The sequence below is a fragment of the Diabrotica virgifera genome, chromosome 3, assembly GCF_917563875.1.
Source record: "Diabrotica virgifera virgifera chromosome 3, PGI_DIABVI_V3a".
NCBI lineage: Eukaryota > Metazoa > Arthropoda > Insecta > Coleoptera > Chrysomelidae > Diabrotica > Diabrotica virgifera.
In genome coordinates, this window is record NC_065445.1 from 110,701,580 (window position 1) to 110,719,004 (window position 17,425).

The 17,425-nt window shown below is 32.0% G+C and overlaps 1 protein-coding gene across 1 annotated transcript in view; it reads right to left on the reverse strand.

The window, feature by feature from the left end:
- Positions 1-17,425, reverse strand: part of LOC114332615 (WD repeat-containing protein 81) — a 133,038-nt gene that overhangs the window by 17,680 nt on the left and 97,933 nt on the right. The window contains exons 10-11 of the mRNA XM_050646826.1: positions 4,085-4,228; positions 3,765-4,017 (exon numbers count right to left, since the gene is read on the reverse strand). Coding sequence (XP_050502783.1) covers positions 3,765-4,017; positions 4,085-4,228 — 397 coding nt within the window. The remainder of the gene's footprint in view (positions 1-3,764; positions 4,018-4,084; positions 4,229-17,425) is intronic.

The following is a 17,425-nucleotide window of genomic DNA, read 5'->3' on the forward strand; positions in this document are numbered from 1 at the left end:
GATTGGTCTGACATTATATTATATTTATTATGACAGACAAATAATAAAATAAACAAACGAACAACTCATTACATATGTTAATTCATAAATTGTATTAATTTAATTATTAAGGTCTAAATTTTGATATTCTTTTGAATTCCTGCATTTTATAAAAGTATATAAATGATAGTTTTTTTACATAAAATAGTGTTGCTATCCAGATTATTTTTATTATTATTAAGGAATAAAACAAACGACTTAACTAATGAAACTGTGACATAATTCTTGCAGTTTTCGCATCTTCAAAAGGATTCTCTTCTAATCTCTCCAAAAGCGTACGATCGCTTCATGAGCGGTAGATATTTTTGGTCTTCCAGAACCTTGCTTTCTTTCGAGAGTTTCTTGTTCTCTCAATATTTTATTAATATTAAGAACTGTTGTTCCGCTTACGTTAAAATGGTTCGCTACGGCAGATAGCGGAATGGGACGTTTCATCGCCGCCGGTTCATCGCCGCCGTTTCGATGCCGCCGGTTCATCGCCAGTCCATTTCATCGCCGTCATATCTCGCATTTCCTAGAATTCCTAATTAATACTAAAAATAAATAATAATTGTAACTGTCGAAAATTCGGAAATATATCAGATAGCGATTAATTGACTGGCGATGAATCGGCCGGCATCGGCATCGAACTGGCGGCATCGAAACGGCGGCGATGAAACGTCCTAGACCCGGCAGATAGTGACCAAACATCTTCTAACTTCGTTACAATTCTTGCTTTTAGTTCTTTGCTAGCATTTGGAGCCATTTTTTGAGGTTGAACAGAATAATTTGAATAATTATCTGACAAATTTTAAGATTTGGCAGTGACAGTGACAGTATGTAAATAATAAGTATTTTTTCCTTCAAAATACACTGCTCAATTTTCTACAAAATACGCTTTAAGAGTCGTATCAGTTTTTTTAGGAACCAGCTGTACAAGCCATCCAGCTTTGAAAAATACGTCTTCTAGGCTAAAAGAATGAAGGTGCTACATATGCAGGCTAAAAGAATTACAATCCACCTAGTTCAGATTGCTGACCACAGAGGTCTCTGCTATTACTGCTGTTTATTGTCTAGATACTTTGTTAATCTACATACCTGTGTTTATTTCATAGACATATTATAATATAATCCAGGAACCAAAGCTTTTCACCTCGCAACTTTTACAGAATGAATCAATTTGCTTGAAAATTTGAGAATAAGTAGTGGATAGTCCGTGGATCAAAATCTATATGATGACGACAGGCGCTTTTACCATGGGGTTGGTTGCCACCCCATCACGGGGTGGAAATTTTTTATTATATTTTGACCACAAAAATTAATAAAAACATTCATTCTAAGCAAAAACTGTTCTATACATTTTTTGGATAAAATTAATAGTTTTTGATTTATTCACTATCGAAAGTGTTAGTTTTATATCTAAAAAATCAATGTTTTTCGATGGTATACTCATTTATGATTCACTCAATTTTTGCCGTAGAACAAATTTTATCAAACCAAGTTCTTGGGAATTAAATTATCTACAATTTCATATTTAAACATTTTTTCGTATCTCTGATGCTAATCTGTCTATTCTGAAGAAAGTGGCATTTCTTACCAAATTGCAAACATTCGTTATTCGCTTTAAAGTTCAGTTTTTTAACTAATCATTCTAAGCCAGTCAAACTTCTAGAATCTATTAATAATACATAAATAAAGAAGAATAAATACGTCCAATGACTAAAAACACCGCTAACTTACATTATTATGCCTCCAATTGGATTTATCTTTTTTTTCAAAAAAATATATTGATATTCTAACCGTAACTTTTTTATTTTTTATCTTAGAAAGTTCATTAAAAAATAATTTTGTAGGTTTTTACAAGATCTATAAGGCTATTAATATTAAATCCTTTTAGAATTCTCAGTCACAAAAAGAGGTGACATTGAAAGGGTTGGTAAAGGTGGTTTTTGCATGATATTACAAGTTTTAATTGTCAATAGCTCACTCAATTTTTGCCGTAAAAAAATTTTTGCAAACCAAGTTCTTGGGAATTAAATAAGCTACAATTTCATGTTGAAATATTTTTTCGTATTTCTGATGTTAATCTTTATATTCTGAAGAAAAGGGCATTTTTTACCAAACTACAAAAACTCGTTATTCGCTTTAAACTTCATTGTTTTAAAAACTAATCATTCTAAGCCGATCAAACTTCTAGAACCTATTAACAATACATAAATCAAGAAAACCAAATCAGGTCAATGACAAATTTTAATTAGGGTGGTGATTAGGGGGTTGTTCACGATCACTTTTTTGCTGAAAAAAAATAGGGACTGACATTATTTTCATGAAAAGTCACTTAATTTTTTTAGCTAGAGATTTTTTTTATTTCTGGAGATACATATTTTTATATATGTATTTATATTTATATATTTATTAAGCTCAACAGGCCGTGAAGACCTAGGGCTGAAAGATTTAATTTTTCCTTACAATTACATATTATATATAATGGATACATATTTTTAAATACTTTAAATTAGTTTCAACAAGTTATCCTCGAAAAATGCATAGTTTTCCCGTCCTTTGACTTTGAAACTACAATACCTATTTAGCATTTGACGAAGAAGAGCCACCATATAATAAAGTATAGCTCGATTACTATTGGTCTTAAAGAAAATAAAAAAACGGTTTTGTTTATTTTTTCAAAAGGTACATTTTTGTTAAGTAAAGTTGTTTTGATAAAAAGAAAACTTTTGAGTTATTAGCAGAAAACTGATAAAAACATTGATTTTTTTCGATATAAAACAAACACTTTCGATAGCGAATAAATTGAAAACTATTAATTTTATTAAAAAATGTATAGAACGTTTTTTGCTTATAATGAATGTTTTTACCAACTCTTGCGGTAAAAATATAATAAAAATTTTCACCCCCGAGTTGGGGTGGCAACCACCCCCATAGTAAAAGCGCCTTTTGGCATGATACAGATTTTCCACTAATTATTCTCAAATTTTCAAGCAAATCGATCCATTCTGTAAAAGTTGCGAGGTTTTGTCCTATTTTAAGCTTCATTACTTGGACTAATATAGCTTTATAGTTTATTTACAGGTTTCTGTTATTCTGGTGTATATTGGTGTTACTCTGTAAAGTTTCAAAACTTTTCATTGTATCGATTACTAACAATCTTCTACTGTATTTGTAGCTTGGTGTTATCAACAGGAGCATATCTGTATGATATAACTTTTCAAAATATAGTTTACCTTATCTGTATTTTAAGTTTCATTTTAAGACACGTTAGTGGACCACCATCCATTTAGCCTGAGATTTCATGACATCAAAAGATAAATAAATTTATATTTATAGTAATTTGTAAATTGATAACCCAAAAACATAACCTATACGTTACCTGTAAGTTACTGCATGAATTAGTAACCAAAATGAAGTGCCTTTTCTGTCAGTTATTTGTATATTTAGTTTTAAAACTTAAAAACCTAATTTCTCAAAACTCGTTTTTTTGGACCCTCATCCTTTTAGCTCCGAGTTCTTCATATAGATAACCACTGTGAATCATCTCGTAGTGATGTTACATAAATGATAATATATGTATATGTACTAACATATATTAAAAAAATTAAAATTATATGACTAAAATATCTCTTTCATAAATAACTTCCGATTTTTTAGTACAAAGATATTTTCAATGGATTCAAGTTCCCTATTTTTATGATTTTTGACTTGCTTGGTTTTTGAACACTTTGTTTTCTTACCTTAAACTTTCTAAAAACGTAATCGATAAAATTGACTTCTTATGCGCACTGTACGTCCACTGGCAGTTGGAGGTACTGAAGCCGTCACCTTGACTACGCAATGACCATAACTTAACTGTCTTATCTCGACTCCCAGACATGAAGCTATTTTCGTTATCAAGAACGTGTAAACATTTCACACTTTGCGTATGACCGACGAAAGTCTGAAGCTTGATTTGCTTAAAATTCAACTGAATGTCTTTTTCAGATCGACCTAAAGATAAATATAAATATATAAGTATTGGTGAAAGCTATAATATATTCTCAAAACTATATTTTACCTATTTCGTGTTCCCAGTAAGCTAGCCAGTTGCCGCGCAAATGTCTGTTTGAGTATTCTATTCTATTACTAACTAAACTTAGTAAATCCATATTTATACAATCCACATTTTCTGATTGTATTTCGATTCTATTTCCAATTACAGCTAGAAGCAAAAAAGAAAATAGTTACTACGAATACGCAAAACAATCAATTACTTAAACAAAGATATCTTAAGGTTATCGATGTGTGTACATAATGTTCAAAATTGTTTTATGTAACAGCTGACTGAATAATTTTTGTAACGTTTTATATTTCTAAGAATAAAAGTTAATCTTATGATATATTTTGCTGGAGTATCACAACTAAGCATATTAACGACGTTCTACACCTTCGGCAAAGAATTAAGGATTTGCATGAAATTTTAGTATGTTATAGTTTACTTCAAAAAACTAAGACTTGATTTTTTAAAAATTGTTTTACCGTTCCGTTTAATTACTACTAAGGGTCAAAGTTAAGTTTTAACATGGGCTCTTATGGGAATTTTTAAAAAGTTAATAAATTTTGACCCAAATTTACGATTTTTAATTATTTGTGCTTAAATTAAAGGTTTTTTTGTAAGGAATAACATATTAAAAAATGAGGATTGTTTACCGTACCATTTATTTTTAATTTATTTATTATAATTAATTCCGTAATTTCCGTAATTTATTATAATTTATTTTTATAAAGTATTCAATACTGAAACATATGATTTGAGTATTCTGCTATAAATGCATTGTTACCAACTTTCGCTTGCATATAAGTTTCCCCCCTTTCCGCTGAGAGGCATACCCCGCAACGAAGGTGTAGAACGTCGTTAAACGCCCTGTCGTTATTATACAGTGCTAGTCAAACGTCCGGTTCCCCCCTCGTATCTTTTGGACGGTTATACTTATCATAGTGAAATTTGGATGGAGGAAATAAACGGACGTAGGCTTCTCAACTAGTCATAACAGGTGACGTAATAGTGACAGATGACGTTACAGCGCCACTGTGACAGATAATTTTAAATGGAACCTTATAGCAAGTGATACCTCGTTTGAAAGGTATTGAAAATATATATTCAGTTATATTTAAGTTTAAGCTCATTTTGATGAATAAATTAACTAAATATAAAATTGTAGTTTCGCATTTAATTAAAAAAATTCAAACGTGAGCCTATGGTTACTTGTCAAAAACGTTGACGTTGACGTAAAAACAACTAGATAATTGAAAAATTTCAACTTTTTTGACAAGTAACTAAATGCGAAACTATAATTTTGAATGGAAACTTAGTCTTTTTGCTAGCAGTTGCCGCTAGGGCATCTATGCCGTTTCGTTCGTTGCAATCCGGGACTGCACGCTGGGGTTTGTTTTGGTTGGATCGGAGAGGGCAGCATATGTGCCTCCTGATGAGAGACTAATAAGTTTCGAAACCGGTAGAGGTGCTTGCTGCACTCTCTGATTGGACTAGAATATGGTTCGGCTGTATTTTCGTTTTGCAACGAAATTGAAAACGGTTATTCATTTTTTTATAATTTTAGTGTTTATTTAATTTGTTCATCAAAATTATTTATCCATCAAAATAAAATTAGTATGATGGAATAGGTACATTAAAATTGTATTTTTGCATTTAATTAATAAATATTCAAACGTCTGCCTCCGGTTATTTGTCAAAAAAGTTGTCGTTGACGTAAATACAATAATTAGAGAATTTAAAAACGTAATTACCCAGAGGCGGACGTGCAAAACTACAATTTTAGTGTTTATTTAATTTATTCATCAAAATAAAATTAGTATGATTGAATATGTATTTTCAATACTTTTCAAACGAGGTATCACTTGCCATAAAGTCCCATTTAAAATTATCCGTCACAGTCGCGCTGTAACGTCATCTGTCACTATTACGTTACTTGTTATGACTAGTCAAGAATCCTACGTCCGTTTGAATTTCCTCCCTCCAAATTTCACTATTATACATAAGTATAACCGTTCAATACTGTATAAACTATTTGAAAATATATGGAGTCAAGAGAAAATTCCCAAAGAATGGACAGAAAGCATTATAATCACTATCCCGAAAAAAGGTGACACCTCAAAGTGCGAGAACTGGAGACCTATAACCCTCTTATGTGTTGCGAGTAAAATAATGACCCGTATCATGCTTAATAGAATGAAAAATAAAATAGACCAAAAATTAAGACCCCATTCTTAATTTGTAAATTATGATATTGTTACCTAAATGTGAACTTATGTAATAATCAAAATGCTATTAGATTTAAGTAACCATGTATCAATGACAGTACAGCTAATAACCCAAAGTGGTTGATGCTGATAACAATAAAAAAAAATTAAGACCAAATCAAGCTGGCTTCCGAGCAAATAAGTCATGTATAGACCAGATCTGCAAGCTCAGAATGATCATCGAGCAGTCAGTGGAATGGCAAAGTAAACTATATCTAAACTTCATTGACTTTAGAAAGGCGTTCGATATCCTACATAGAGAAAAATTGTGGGAAATAGTAGAGAGTTATGGGATACCGGACAAATTCTTAAGAATGATGAAGTTGTTTTATGAAAACACCACAGCAAAAGTATTATAGGACGGGAATTTACCAGAACCAATCGACATTAACAGCGGTGTAAAGCAGGGTTGTATACTGTCTCCTACTCTGTTCATTATTGTCATGGACTGGCTTATGAGAAAAAGCAGCAACGGTAAAACTGGGATACACTGGAATACCTTTGAACAATTAGAAGATCTTGAATACGCAGATGATGTATGCCTACTTTCAGCAAAGAGACAGAGCATGCAGAAAAAAAGTGAGAAATTAGCCAAAGAAGGTAAAAAAGTGGGTATGGAGATAAACATGAATAAAACTGAATTAATGAAGATTAACACACCGAGAGAAATGGGCATACACATAGAAAACCAAGAGCTGAAATCAGTTGAAAGAGTTAATTACCTAGGAAGTATATTGAACACGACAGGAGGAGCAGAGGAGGATATCCAGACACGAATTGGCAAAGCGCAGACAGCATATTATATGTTAAATAATATATGGAAATCTAATGAAATAAAACTCAACACCAAAGTAAAAAATCTTCAATAGCAATGTAAAGGCAGTACTATTATACGGATCACAAACTTGGAGAATAACAAAACACAACACTGGAAAGATTCAATCCTTCATCAATAAATGCTTACGAAAAATTCTAAGAATATTTTGACCCAACAGAATTACAAGCTCAGACTTATGGAAAAAAACGAAGCAAGAACCATACATAAAGAAATACGAAAGAAAAGATGGAAATGGGTGAGCCATACTCTGCGGAAACCAGACACAGACATAACAAAACAAGCATTGGAATTCCAACCTCCAGGAAAACGGAAACAGGGAAGGCCGATAAATACATGGAAGAAAACAATTATTAAAGAAGCAGAAAACGTCAGCCTAACCTGGAAAGAAGTTAGAGAAAAAGCACAACATCGGCAAAAATGGAGAATTACAGTAGATGCCCTATGTTCCAGTGGGAACGAAGAGGATAAGTAAGTAAGTATAACCGTTCAAAAGATACGAGGAGAACCGGACTTTTGACTAGCACTGTATAAGCGGATGACAAATTTCAGACTTCACTAAAAAAATGCATTAATGGGCCCGAAAATGGTGAATCAAATAAAGTCAATCCAAATTCGCCAATAACTTCACAAATAAAGGAATTCAAAATATATCTGTTAGAATAAAAGATACCCAAGTCGTATACACAAAAACACTAGATTTTTTGACATGATTCTAAAGACAATAATGCAGGAAAGTGTAGACTGCTACAATAAAATGAAAATATAAAGCCTACCTTACAAGCAATATTGATATTGATCAATATTAAACGTGTAAGGAGAACATTGAAACAATAATATTGATGGCAATAATATTGAAATAAATAAAATCCGTTTGTTTTTATTGAATTTCCATCAATATATTGAGGCGCCGTCAATATTATTGACACCATGTGAGGGGTATATAGCATATTGTGCAATAAAATGTCAGTCGTTCTACAGACGCTGTAGAGGTTGTTTGAATATTGTGTTTTTTACAAACACAGTTCACCACAGGTCTCTTCAACTATTTCACTTATAGTTGTTCAGCCATACAAGACGAAAATTTCAAATCTTCAAAGTTGTTGCCAGTTGCTAAAGATCTTAATGTGACTGCCAGTCGTTCCGCCGGAGAAATGGCTTTCCTCATAATCGTATCCTGCTTTATTATAAATGGTGAAACGAGTCCAACTAGGTGTGAAAATAGTTATTCATCCATTCTTAAAAAAAATTATAGGCATCTGGCTCACTGTGGATTCCTCGAAGCAATTCACCATGTCCACAACTCGAACGTCTATTTAACCAGTTTTTTGTCCACACTGTTCTTTACCTCATTTTCTTCCTCTTCTTGAGAACCAAGGCAGATGCGATTAGAAACGCTAGATCCATCCTCCTTGACTGCACAATTGAAACTGACACTTTATTGAGTCGTGTGCGTATTGAACAAACTTTGACAACACACAAGTTGAAATGCGGAGTGATTCACCGCAATAAGCGAATCAGACAGCTCTAAGTAAGAGCGGCAAACATTCCATCCGGAACGAAAAGCCCTGATGATGATTATTGAGTCGTGTGAGGACTACCGTTTTTTTACCATATATTGCGTCAATAATATTGACCGTAAAGAACTTTGCCGCTGAGCTACGGCCATCCACATATGTATATTGGAAATATAAGGTATCATCAAGTGGGATCGGGAGATTATCAATAATTACAAGAAAATAATATATGGTTAACAGAATTAAATCCAAGTAATTGAAAAGTGATGATGATTATTGAGTCGTGTGAGGACTACCGTTTTTTTACCATATATTGCGTCAATAATATTGACCGTAAAGAACTTTGCCGCTGAGCTACGGCCATCCACATATGTATATTGGAAATATAAGGTATCATCAAGTGGGATCGGGTGATTATCAATAATTGCAAGAAAATATATGGTTAACAGAATTAAATACAAGTAATTGAAAATAATAGCCATTTGGTAAGAAACATCAAGAAATAACCTTGAAAAACACTTACGATATAATAAGAGGAAAAAATCTTTAACCTGAGTTGAACGCCTATCTAATAACTTTTGTTAGAGCATCTATGGTACATCAGAAAACTCAACTTAAAATCTATATAGATTCTAAAAATTAAATCTAAAGGGCCTAGCCGGGTAAGATGATGAAAAGTGCCCCCAACTCGATTCGAATTCCATATAGGTCACCGTTTAGCATATATGTATAGTGAAACTAACTTTCTGAAATTTTTAGCCCCCTAGGTGGTCATGTGACCCACCTAGAGCCTAATTAGGGTTTTTATGCTTTTATTTTTTATCTCAGCCGCATCGAGAACTAGCGAAAAATTTGAAATAAAAAAGTTGTAAGCTTTAAAAAGTTCTGTCCGAAAATTTTTTTTTTATTTTTGGCGGGAAATTTAAATTTTAGAACGATTTTAAAATTTTAAATGAGTATAAAAAAATAACTAAGTCATTCGTTTTCACGAAAAAAATATATAACGTGTATTTTTGCACAATGTTTCACCCTGAATTTTTTCAAATTTTTAAAATTGGTGAAACGCACCTTTACAAATGAAAAAACGCATTTTTTCGGTTTTTTTTTTCGTTTTTTGATACAATTTTATACATTATTTTCAAAAAAGGTAACACCGTCACTAGAATAGCTAAAAAACTGAAAAATAATTGGGGTTTGCTTAATAAAAATTTTTTGTAACGCCATCCATTTTCAAGATACAGGGCGTTGTAGAAAACAAAATTTTACACATTTTTTAGATTTTGCCGAAACTGCTGGCAACATTGTAATAAAACTTGGCGGGTTTTAAGAGGTAGTTATTGTGCATGTTTTGACATACAATTAAGGATTTGATATTCATCATTGGCGCGCATAGGGGTAATGGTCTAAACTTTTCAAAGAAAAAAGATAGTACGCCACTGAAATTTCAAATTAACAATCGTTTTTGAATTCCTCGTTCAATTTGTGACAAAAAATCTATCTTCCTATTTTTTCATAAGACGCGCCATTTTTATTCAAAAAATAAAACATCTTAACCCTTACAAAGTATTCGAACTTCTAGTAGTTTCTACATCTACATTAACTCGTACATCCATTATATGCTTCTTTTCATGAGCAGTTTTCAGTGCGTCACAAATAATATAAAAAAGGTAAGTCCGTGATAATACACATTTATGACATTTATTCTAACATGATATTTTAGTTAAATCTGACAGTTGTCACATTTTATTTGCAATTTGGTATAAAAACAAATCAATTGTTTATTGCATTTATAAAATGGTACTTTCTTTGATTTGTATAGTTTTATAAATTGTACAGATTATATTCGTAGATATATTATTACATAATTAGCAAATATTTTTTTTATTCCGTCAAAATAACTGTCAAAGTCGTGTTCGTTTTTTGGAGTTCGTCCCAAAGAATTATTAATTTTGGCAGTTTTTTGGTACATTCCGGCCATGTTTCCACGTGCAGAGTTTTATCAATAGTTTCTGTTTTGTGGTACTTTGCGGAAAACTAGAGTTTTGAAGACAGATTTGCTGTACAGAAAATGTCAGGTAACGGGGGCGGTCCTGGTCCGCCCTCGGTTAATTTAAATACTAATATTCAAATAATTAATAATGATAATCAAATTAATGTTTCTTCAATGGATACAGTATCCTCAGGTTTCGAAAAATATGACTTTGATAATAAATATCAACCAACGGATGCAGGTCCGTATCAGGTATTTTTGGAACATACCGATAAGAATCTTGGTCGTCTTTTTCCGATCAGAATTGGCTTTTATTTACAACAAGTAATTGAATTTAGAAATGATGTTATTGATATTCATTCTGTAGGTTTAAAACGTGTTAAGGTAATTTTTAGAACATACAAAATCGCTAATTTATTAATTAATCACGAAATACTAACAAAAAATAAGTTGATTGCTTATATTCCAAAATTTTTCACGCATAAACGAGGCATAATACGTGGCGTTGATACCTTTTTTACTGAAGAATACTTGAAAAAAGCAATTAATTCTATAGTTCCAGTGGCGGAAGTGCGAAGAATGAAACGAAAAATTATAAACCCTGAAACCAAACAAGAAGAATTTGTCAATAGACAGTTGGTAGTAATAAATTTTAAAGGTAATAAAATTCCGTCCTTTATTAATATAAATATGGTTAATTTCCCTGTAGAACCATACATCCATCCAGTTGTCCAATGTGGAAAATGTTTACGTTACGGACACAATATCGTTCAATCTAAAGGCAAATCTCGTTGTTCTCGATGTGCAAATGAGCATTCTTCCGCTGAATGTAATTCCGAGTTGCAAATGTGCGTTCACTGTAAATCTTCTGATCATCCTTCAATTTCAAGAGATTGCCCAATGTACAAAAAACAACACGACATAAAAAAAGTAATGGCTTTCGAAAATAAAAGTTTTAAGGATGCCGAATTATCGATTAACAATCCAGCTTATGCCAAAATTAATACCAACAATAGGTTTGATATATTAAATAATCTTGAAAATTTTCCCGATTTAGCACCAGCAAACAAAACAATTTATTATGCTCCTTTAAATAAACCAAAATCAAATTCAACCGCATTAGAATCAAAAACAATTAAAAGGCGAAGAACTGACACTTCTTCTCAGATTCCAAGCACTAGTAATTCAGATTTAGAAAATTCCCATCAAAAAAGACAAATTTCTCTTCCTCCATATACACCCGCTCCACAACATAATAATTTCATGTTTTGTCGAGATAAACTTATCTCACAGATATATTCATTAATTACAAATATAATTAATAATCAAGGAAAATTTGAATTAAATAAAATCAGGGACAATATCATTACAATATTCGATAATAATGAAGATAATTTAGAATCCATTCTCACAGATAGTGAAAATGGCTACTAAAAATATTACAGAAAAACTAACTATATTACAATGGAATTGTAGATCCATTTATAGTAACAAAGGCAGTCTTATGCATCATATTAACAACTACCATACAGATATAATAGTTCTATCAGAAATATGGCTCACATCCGGTCATCATTTTAGACTTAACGGATATAACTTTATCAATAAATGTCGTGAAGATGGTTACGGTGGCGTAGGTATTTTCATCAGACAGGGAATAGATTACCAAGAATCCGAAATTAATAATAATTTCGATGACAGTATAGAAGCATGCGCAGTTTTTTTGAACAAAATTAATCTCTCATTAGTATCAATCTATAGATCATCAGATGTTAGAATAGAAATAAATGACTGGATCAACCTATTCCTTCAGTTTAATATTGCAAAAACTATTTTTCTGGGAGATTTTAATGCTCACCACGGTATGTGGGGGCCAATTGCAGACGACAGAAATGGTAGAATATTAGTGGAGGCCATGGATTATTGTGAAATAATTACATTAAATGACGGAACACCAACAAGAATATCCCCAACTAGTAATCATTCAGCCGTTGACTTAACTCTAACATCTCCCCTTTTAGCCGACCGTATAGCTTGGTCAGTAGATTCAGATTCATTAGGTTCAGATCACTACCCAATCAATATAGAAATTCAAATCAATCCCTCCTCCTTTGTCATCAACCCATCAACAAAATGGAATGACTCTCGTGCTGACTGGTCTGTTTTTGGAAATATTTTTGAATTAGAAATTAGTAAGCTCAATAATTTAGATAGGAATTCAACTTCGGTAGACAAAATCGAATTTTTCCTCAATGCAATCACGGTCGCAGCATCGAAATCTATGCCTATTAAGAAATCTTTCACACCTTCTGTACCAAGACCTTATTGGTGGGATGAGGAATGTTCTGCGATTGTTAAAAAACGAAAAGAAGCTCTCAGCGAGTTTAAAAAACAAGGTAATTTTATCAATTATCTACAATATCAAGACATTTCTGCTAATGTCAAACGTACGTTCAAACTTAAACAAAAAAACAGTTGGAAAATGTTTTTGAATAAATTAAATAAAAACACTCCTCTGACTGAGATATGGAACACTGTAAGATCTATTTGCAATAAACACCATCAAAAAAGAAAACCACAATTAGACGAAAGCCTTATTCTAAAAGTTCTTGATACATTGGCTCCTTCATCTGCTGCAGGTCCAATTTTTAACGACAACATTAATCAATTTCACTTCCATCAAGACTCAGACACCTTCTCAAAAAATTTTAGCTTTTCGGAATTAGAATTAGCCTTAAAAAAATCAAAAAATACTGCACCTGGACTTGACGGGTGTACTTATACGATAATAAATAAATTGCCTGAAAGTGGTAAACTTCTTCTCTTAGAAATTTTTAATGATTGGTGGTTGAAACAAAAGTATTCAGATAGTCTTAAAAATATAATTGTGTGTCTTCTAGCGAAACCTAAGAAACCACCTGACTTACCTTCGTCCTACCGACCTATTTCATTGTTATCGTGTATTACAAAAACTTTCGAAAGGCTTATAAAATTTAGACTCGAACATTTTGTCGAAAACAGATCAATTTTACCAAAAAATCAGTATGGATTTCGTAGAGGTATAGGCACAATTGATGCAATCTCCCATTTAGTTACAGATGCTCAATTGTGTCTATCAAAAAATAATTACATGTTGTGTCTTTTTGTGGACCTTAAAGGGGCTTATGATGTGGTAGATTTGGAAATATTATATTCAAAAATGGTAACGTTTGGCATCAATAAAAGAGTCTCTATAAATATTTTAAATTTGTTTGCTAATAGAAAAGTATTTTTGCGAGATAGTCATAACGTTTTACATGGTCCAAGAGTACTTTACAGCGGGCTTCCGCAAGGCTCTATTTTAAGTCCCCTTTTGTTTAACTTATACACTGCAGACTTGCATGATTTGATGAGCGATGGCATACAAATTATTCAATACGCGGACGATTTATGCATTTATGTCACCCATAATACCTACGATCGCTGCATGATAGACTTAAGACGTACTTTTGACAGGTTACAAAACTGGTTCGACGATATGGGTTTTAGTGTTTCACCAGAAAAGACAGCTGTGATGTGTTTCACAAGGCACAGATATCAGTTAGTCGATAATTTCTCTATAGGTAAATACACTATTCCTATCGTAAAAGAATATAAATATTTAGGTATAATTATAGATAGTAAACTTCTATGGACCAGTCACATTAAGTATGTCAAACAAAGATGTGAAAAGGGAATTAATCTTCTGCGCTTCCTCTCCAAACAGAGCTGGGGCGCGGATCAACAAATTTCCTTAATGTTCTACAAGTCTTATATTCGCTCGATTTTGGATTATGGGTGTACTCTCTATGGTTCTACCTCCAATACGAACCAACTTACCCTTGATCGAATACAATATAGAGCTCTGAAAATATGTTTGGGAGCAATGGCATCTTCACCAAATCATGCCATTCTGGCAGAGTCTCAAGAACTTCCTCTTAGTTTTCGAAGACAGTTTTTAGCAAATAAAAGTCTATTAAAATATAGATGTTACAACAGTGATTTGATCGCAAAAATTAACTTTCTTGTAATTGAGAATTTGACAAATCATTATTGGAAAAAGAAAAACTCTCCTCTTTTGGCAGATGCATTTATTGATACAAACTTATTTCAAAATGATATTGTTAAACTTAATAAAATACCATTGTATGCACACAGTTTCGATTCTATAATTGACAAACCTATCACCATATTCCCTCGGTATTCAGATTGTAATATCTTAAACCAAGCCATGATAAAATCCATTGTAAATGGTCTCGGGTCGAACTTAACTAAAATATATACAGATGGGTCAAAAACGGAGCTAAACACAGGTTCGGCATTTTTTGTTTCAAACATAAATCATATTGAAAAGTACAGAATCTCAAATTATTGTTCCATTTTTACCGCCGAGTCCTTTGCTATTGAAAAGGCACTAAAATGGTGTGCAACTCAAACATGCACGAATGTGGCAATAATTTCAGACTCAAAATCAGCATTACAAGCTATTAGCGGTCACCCAATAAACCAATTCCGAAATGCCTTAATTTTGAACATTAAAAAATTAATTATGGATCTTAAACAAAATAATGTAACTGTTTCGTTTATTTGGACGAAAGGACATTGCGGAGTCGAAGGTAATGAAATTGCGGATATAGCCGCAAAAAGTAGTCACAGTTGCCACCATATGGACAAAGTATTTAATTTAAAAGATTTGAATAATGCTCTCCAACCTAATATCAGAAGGAAATGGGAAACTGATTACAAAAGAATTGCAAATAAATCTACAAACCCTTATTTCAGAATTCACCCTACACTTCCAAAAGACATTCCTCATTTCACCTTTAATTATAATAGAGCACAAATGTCAGTATTGACTCGTTTAAAATTGAATCATGCTCGCTTTCCATCTCACTTATATAAAATTGGAATACTTAACTCTCCTGTCTGTAGTTGTGACAATGTATCCATTGGTGATCTAAATCATACATTTCTAGAATGTTCTCTGAACTCTCAATCTTCTTCAATTCTGTATCAAGAACTAATTCATCACGAGTGTCCATTGCCACTAAATATTACAGCTCTCCTTTCTTCCCCAGATAAAGCGGTATTAGATTCCATCATTAATTTTATCAGAAATTCAAAAATAGCGGTATAGTTTAGAAATAGACAATATGAAATCATTTAATGTAATTAAGAATTTACATGTTTTGTGGCAAATAGATTTTGTCTGATGCCAGGATCTCTCTCACACACACACACACAAATATTTTTTTCGATTATAGCGCCATCCATTGACAACTAGACTAAATGTTATAAATGTCACCGACGAAATGTAATCACCGACGTGCGTTTTTTTCTGTCACATACAATTTAATGCGTTAGAAAGAAATCGAAAAATTGTGACGCACTGAAAGATCCTCATGAGAAAAAGTCTAAAAACTAATTCGAATACTTTGGAAGCGTTAAGATATTTTATTTTTTGCAGCAAAACGGCGCGTCGTATGAAAAAATGAGAAGATAGTTTTTTTATCGCAAATTTAACGAGGAATTCAAAAATGATTGTTAATTTGAAATATGTCAGTGGCGTACTATCTTTTTTCTTTGAAAAATTTAATAACAATCCTTAATTGTATGTCAAAACATGCACAATAACTACCTCTTAAAACCCGCCAAGTTTTATTACAATGTTGCCAGTAGTTTCGACAAAATGGTAAAAAATGTGTAAAATTTTGTTTTCTTCAACGTATTTTTTTTTTATTTTATTTCGAATTTCTTTCAATTTTTGTATCTTGAAAATGTTAAACGTTAAATGTTAAAACGTTAAAAAAAATTTTTAATAAGCAAAACCCAATTATTTTTCAGTTTTTTAAGTATTCCAGTGACGGTGTTACCTTTTTTGAAAAACATGTATAAAATTGTATCAAAAAACGAAAAAAAAACCGAAAAAATGCGTTTTTTTATTTTTAAAGGTGCGTTTCACCAATTTTAAAAATTTGAAAAAATTCAGGGTGAAACATTGTGCAAAAATACACGTTATATATTTTTTTCGTGAAAACGAATGTCTTAGTTATTTTTTTATACTCATTTAAAATTTTAAAATCGTTCTAAAATTTAAATTTTCCGCCAAAAATAAAAAAAAATTTCGGACAGAACTTTTTAAAGCTTACAACTTTTTTATTTCAAGTTTTTCGCTAGTTCTCGATGCGGCTGAGATAAAAAAAAAATAAAAGCATAAAAACCCTAATTAGGCTCTAGGTGGGTCACATGACCACCTAGGGTGCTAAAAATTTCAGAAAGTTAGTTTCACTATATATGCTAAACGGTGACCTATATGGAATTCGAATCGAGTTGTGGGCACTTTTCATCATCTTACCCGGCTAGGCCCTTTATAGTCCAAGTAATAAGCTTAAGATAGGCCAAAACCTCGCAATTTTTACAGAATGGATAGATTTGCTTGAAAATTTGAGAATAAGTAGTGGATAGTCCAAGGATCAAAATCTATATAATGCCGAAAGGAGTTTTTACCATGGGGGTGGTTGCCACCCCATCTCGGGGTGGAAATTTTTTATTATATTTTGGCCGCAAACGTTGGTAAAAACATTCATTCTAAGCAAAAAACGTTCAATACATTTTTTTTGATAAAATTAATAGTTTTTCGATTTATTCGCTATCGAAAATGTTAGTTTTATATTGAAAAAAAAAATATTTTCAATCAGTTTTATGCTAACAACTCAAAAAGTTTTAGTTTTATCAAAA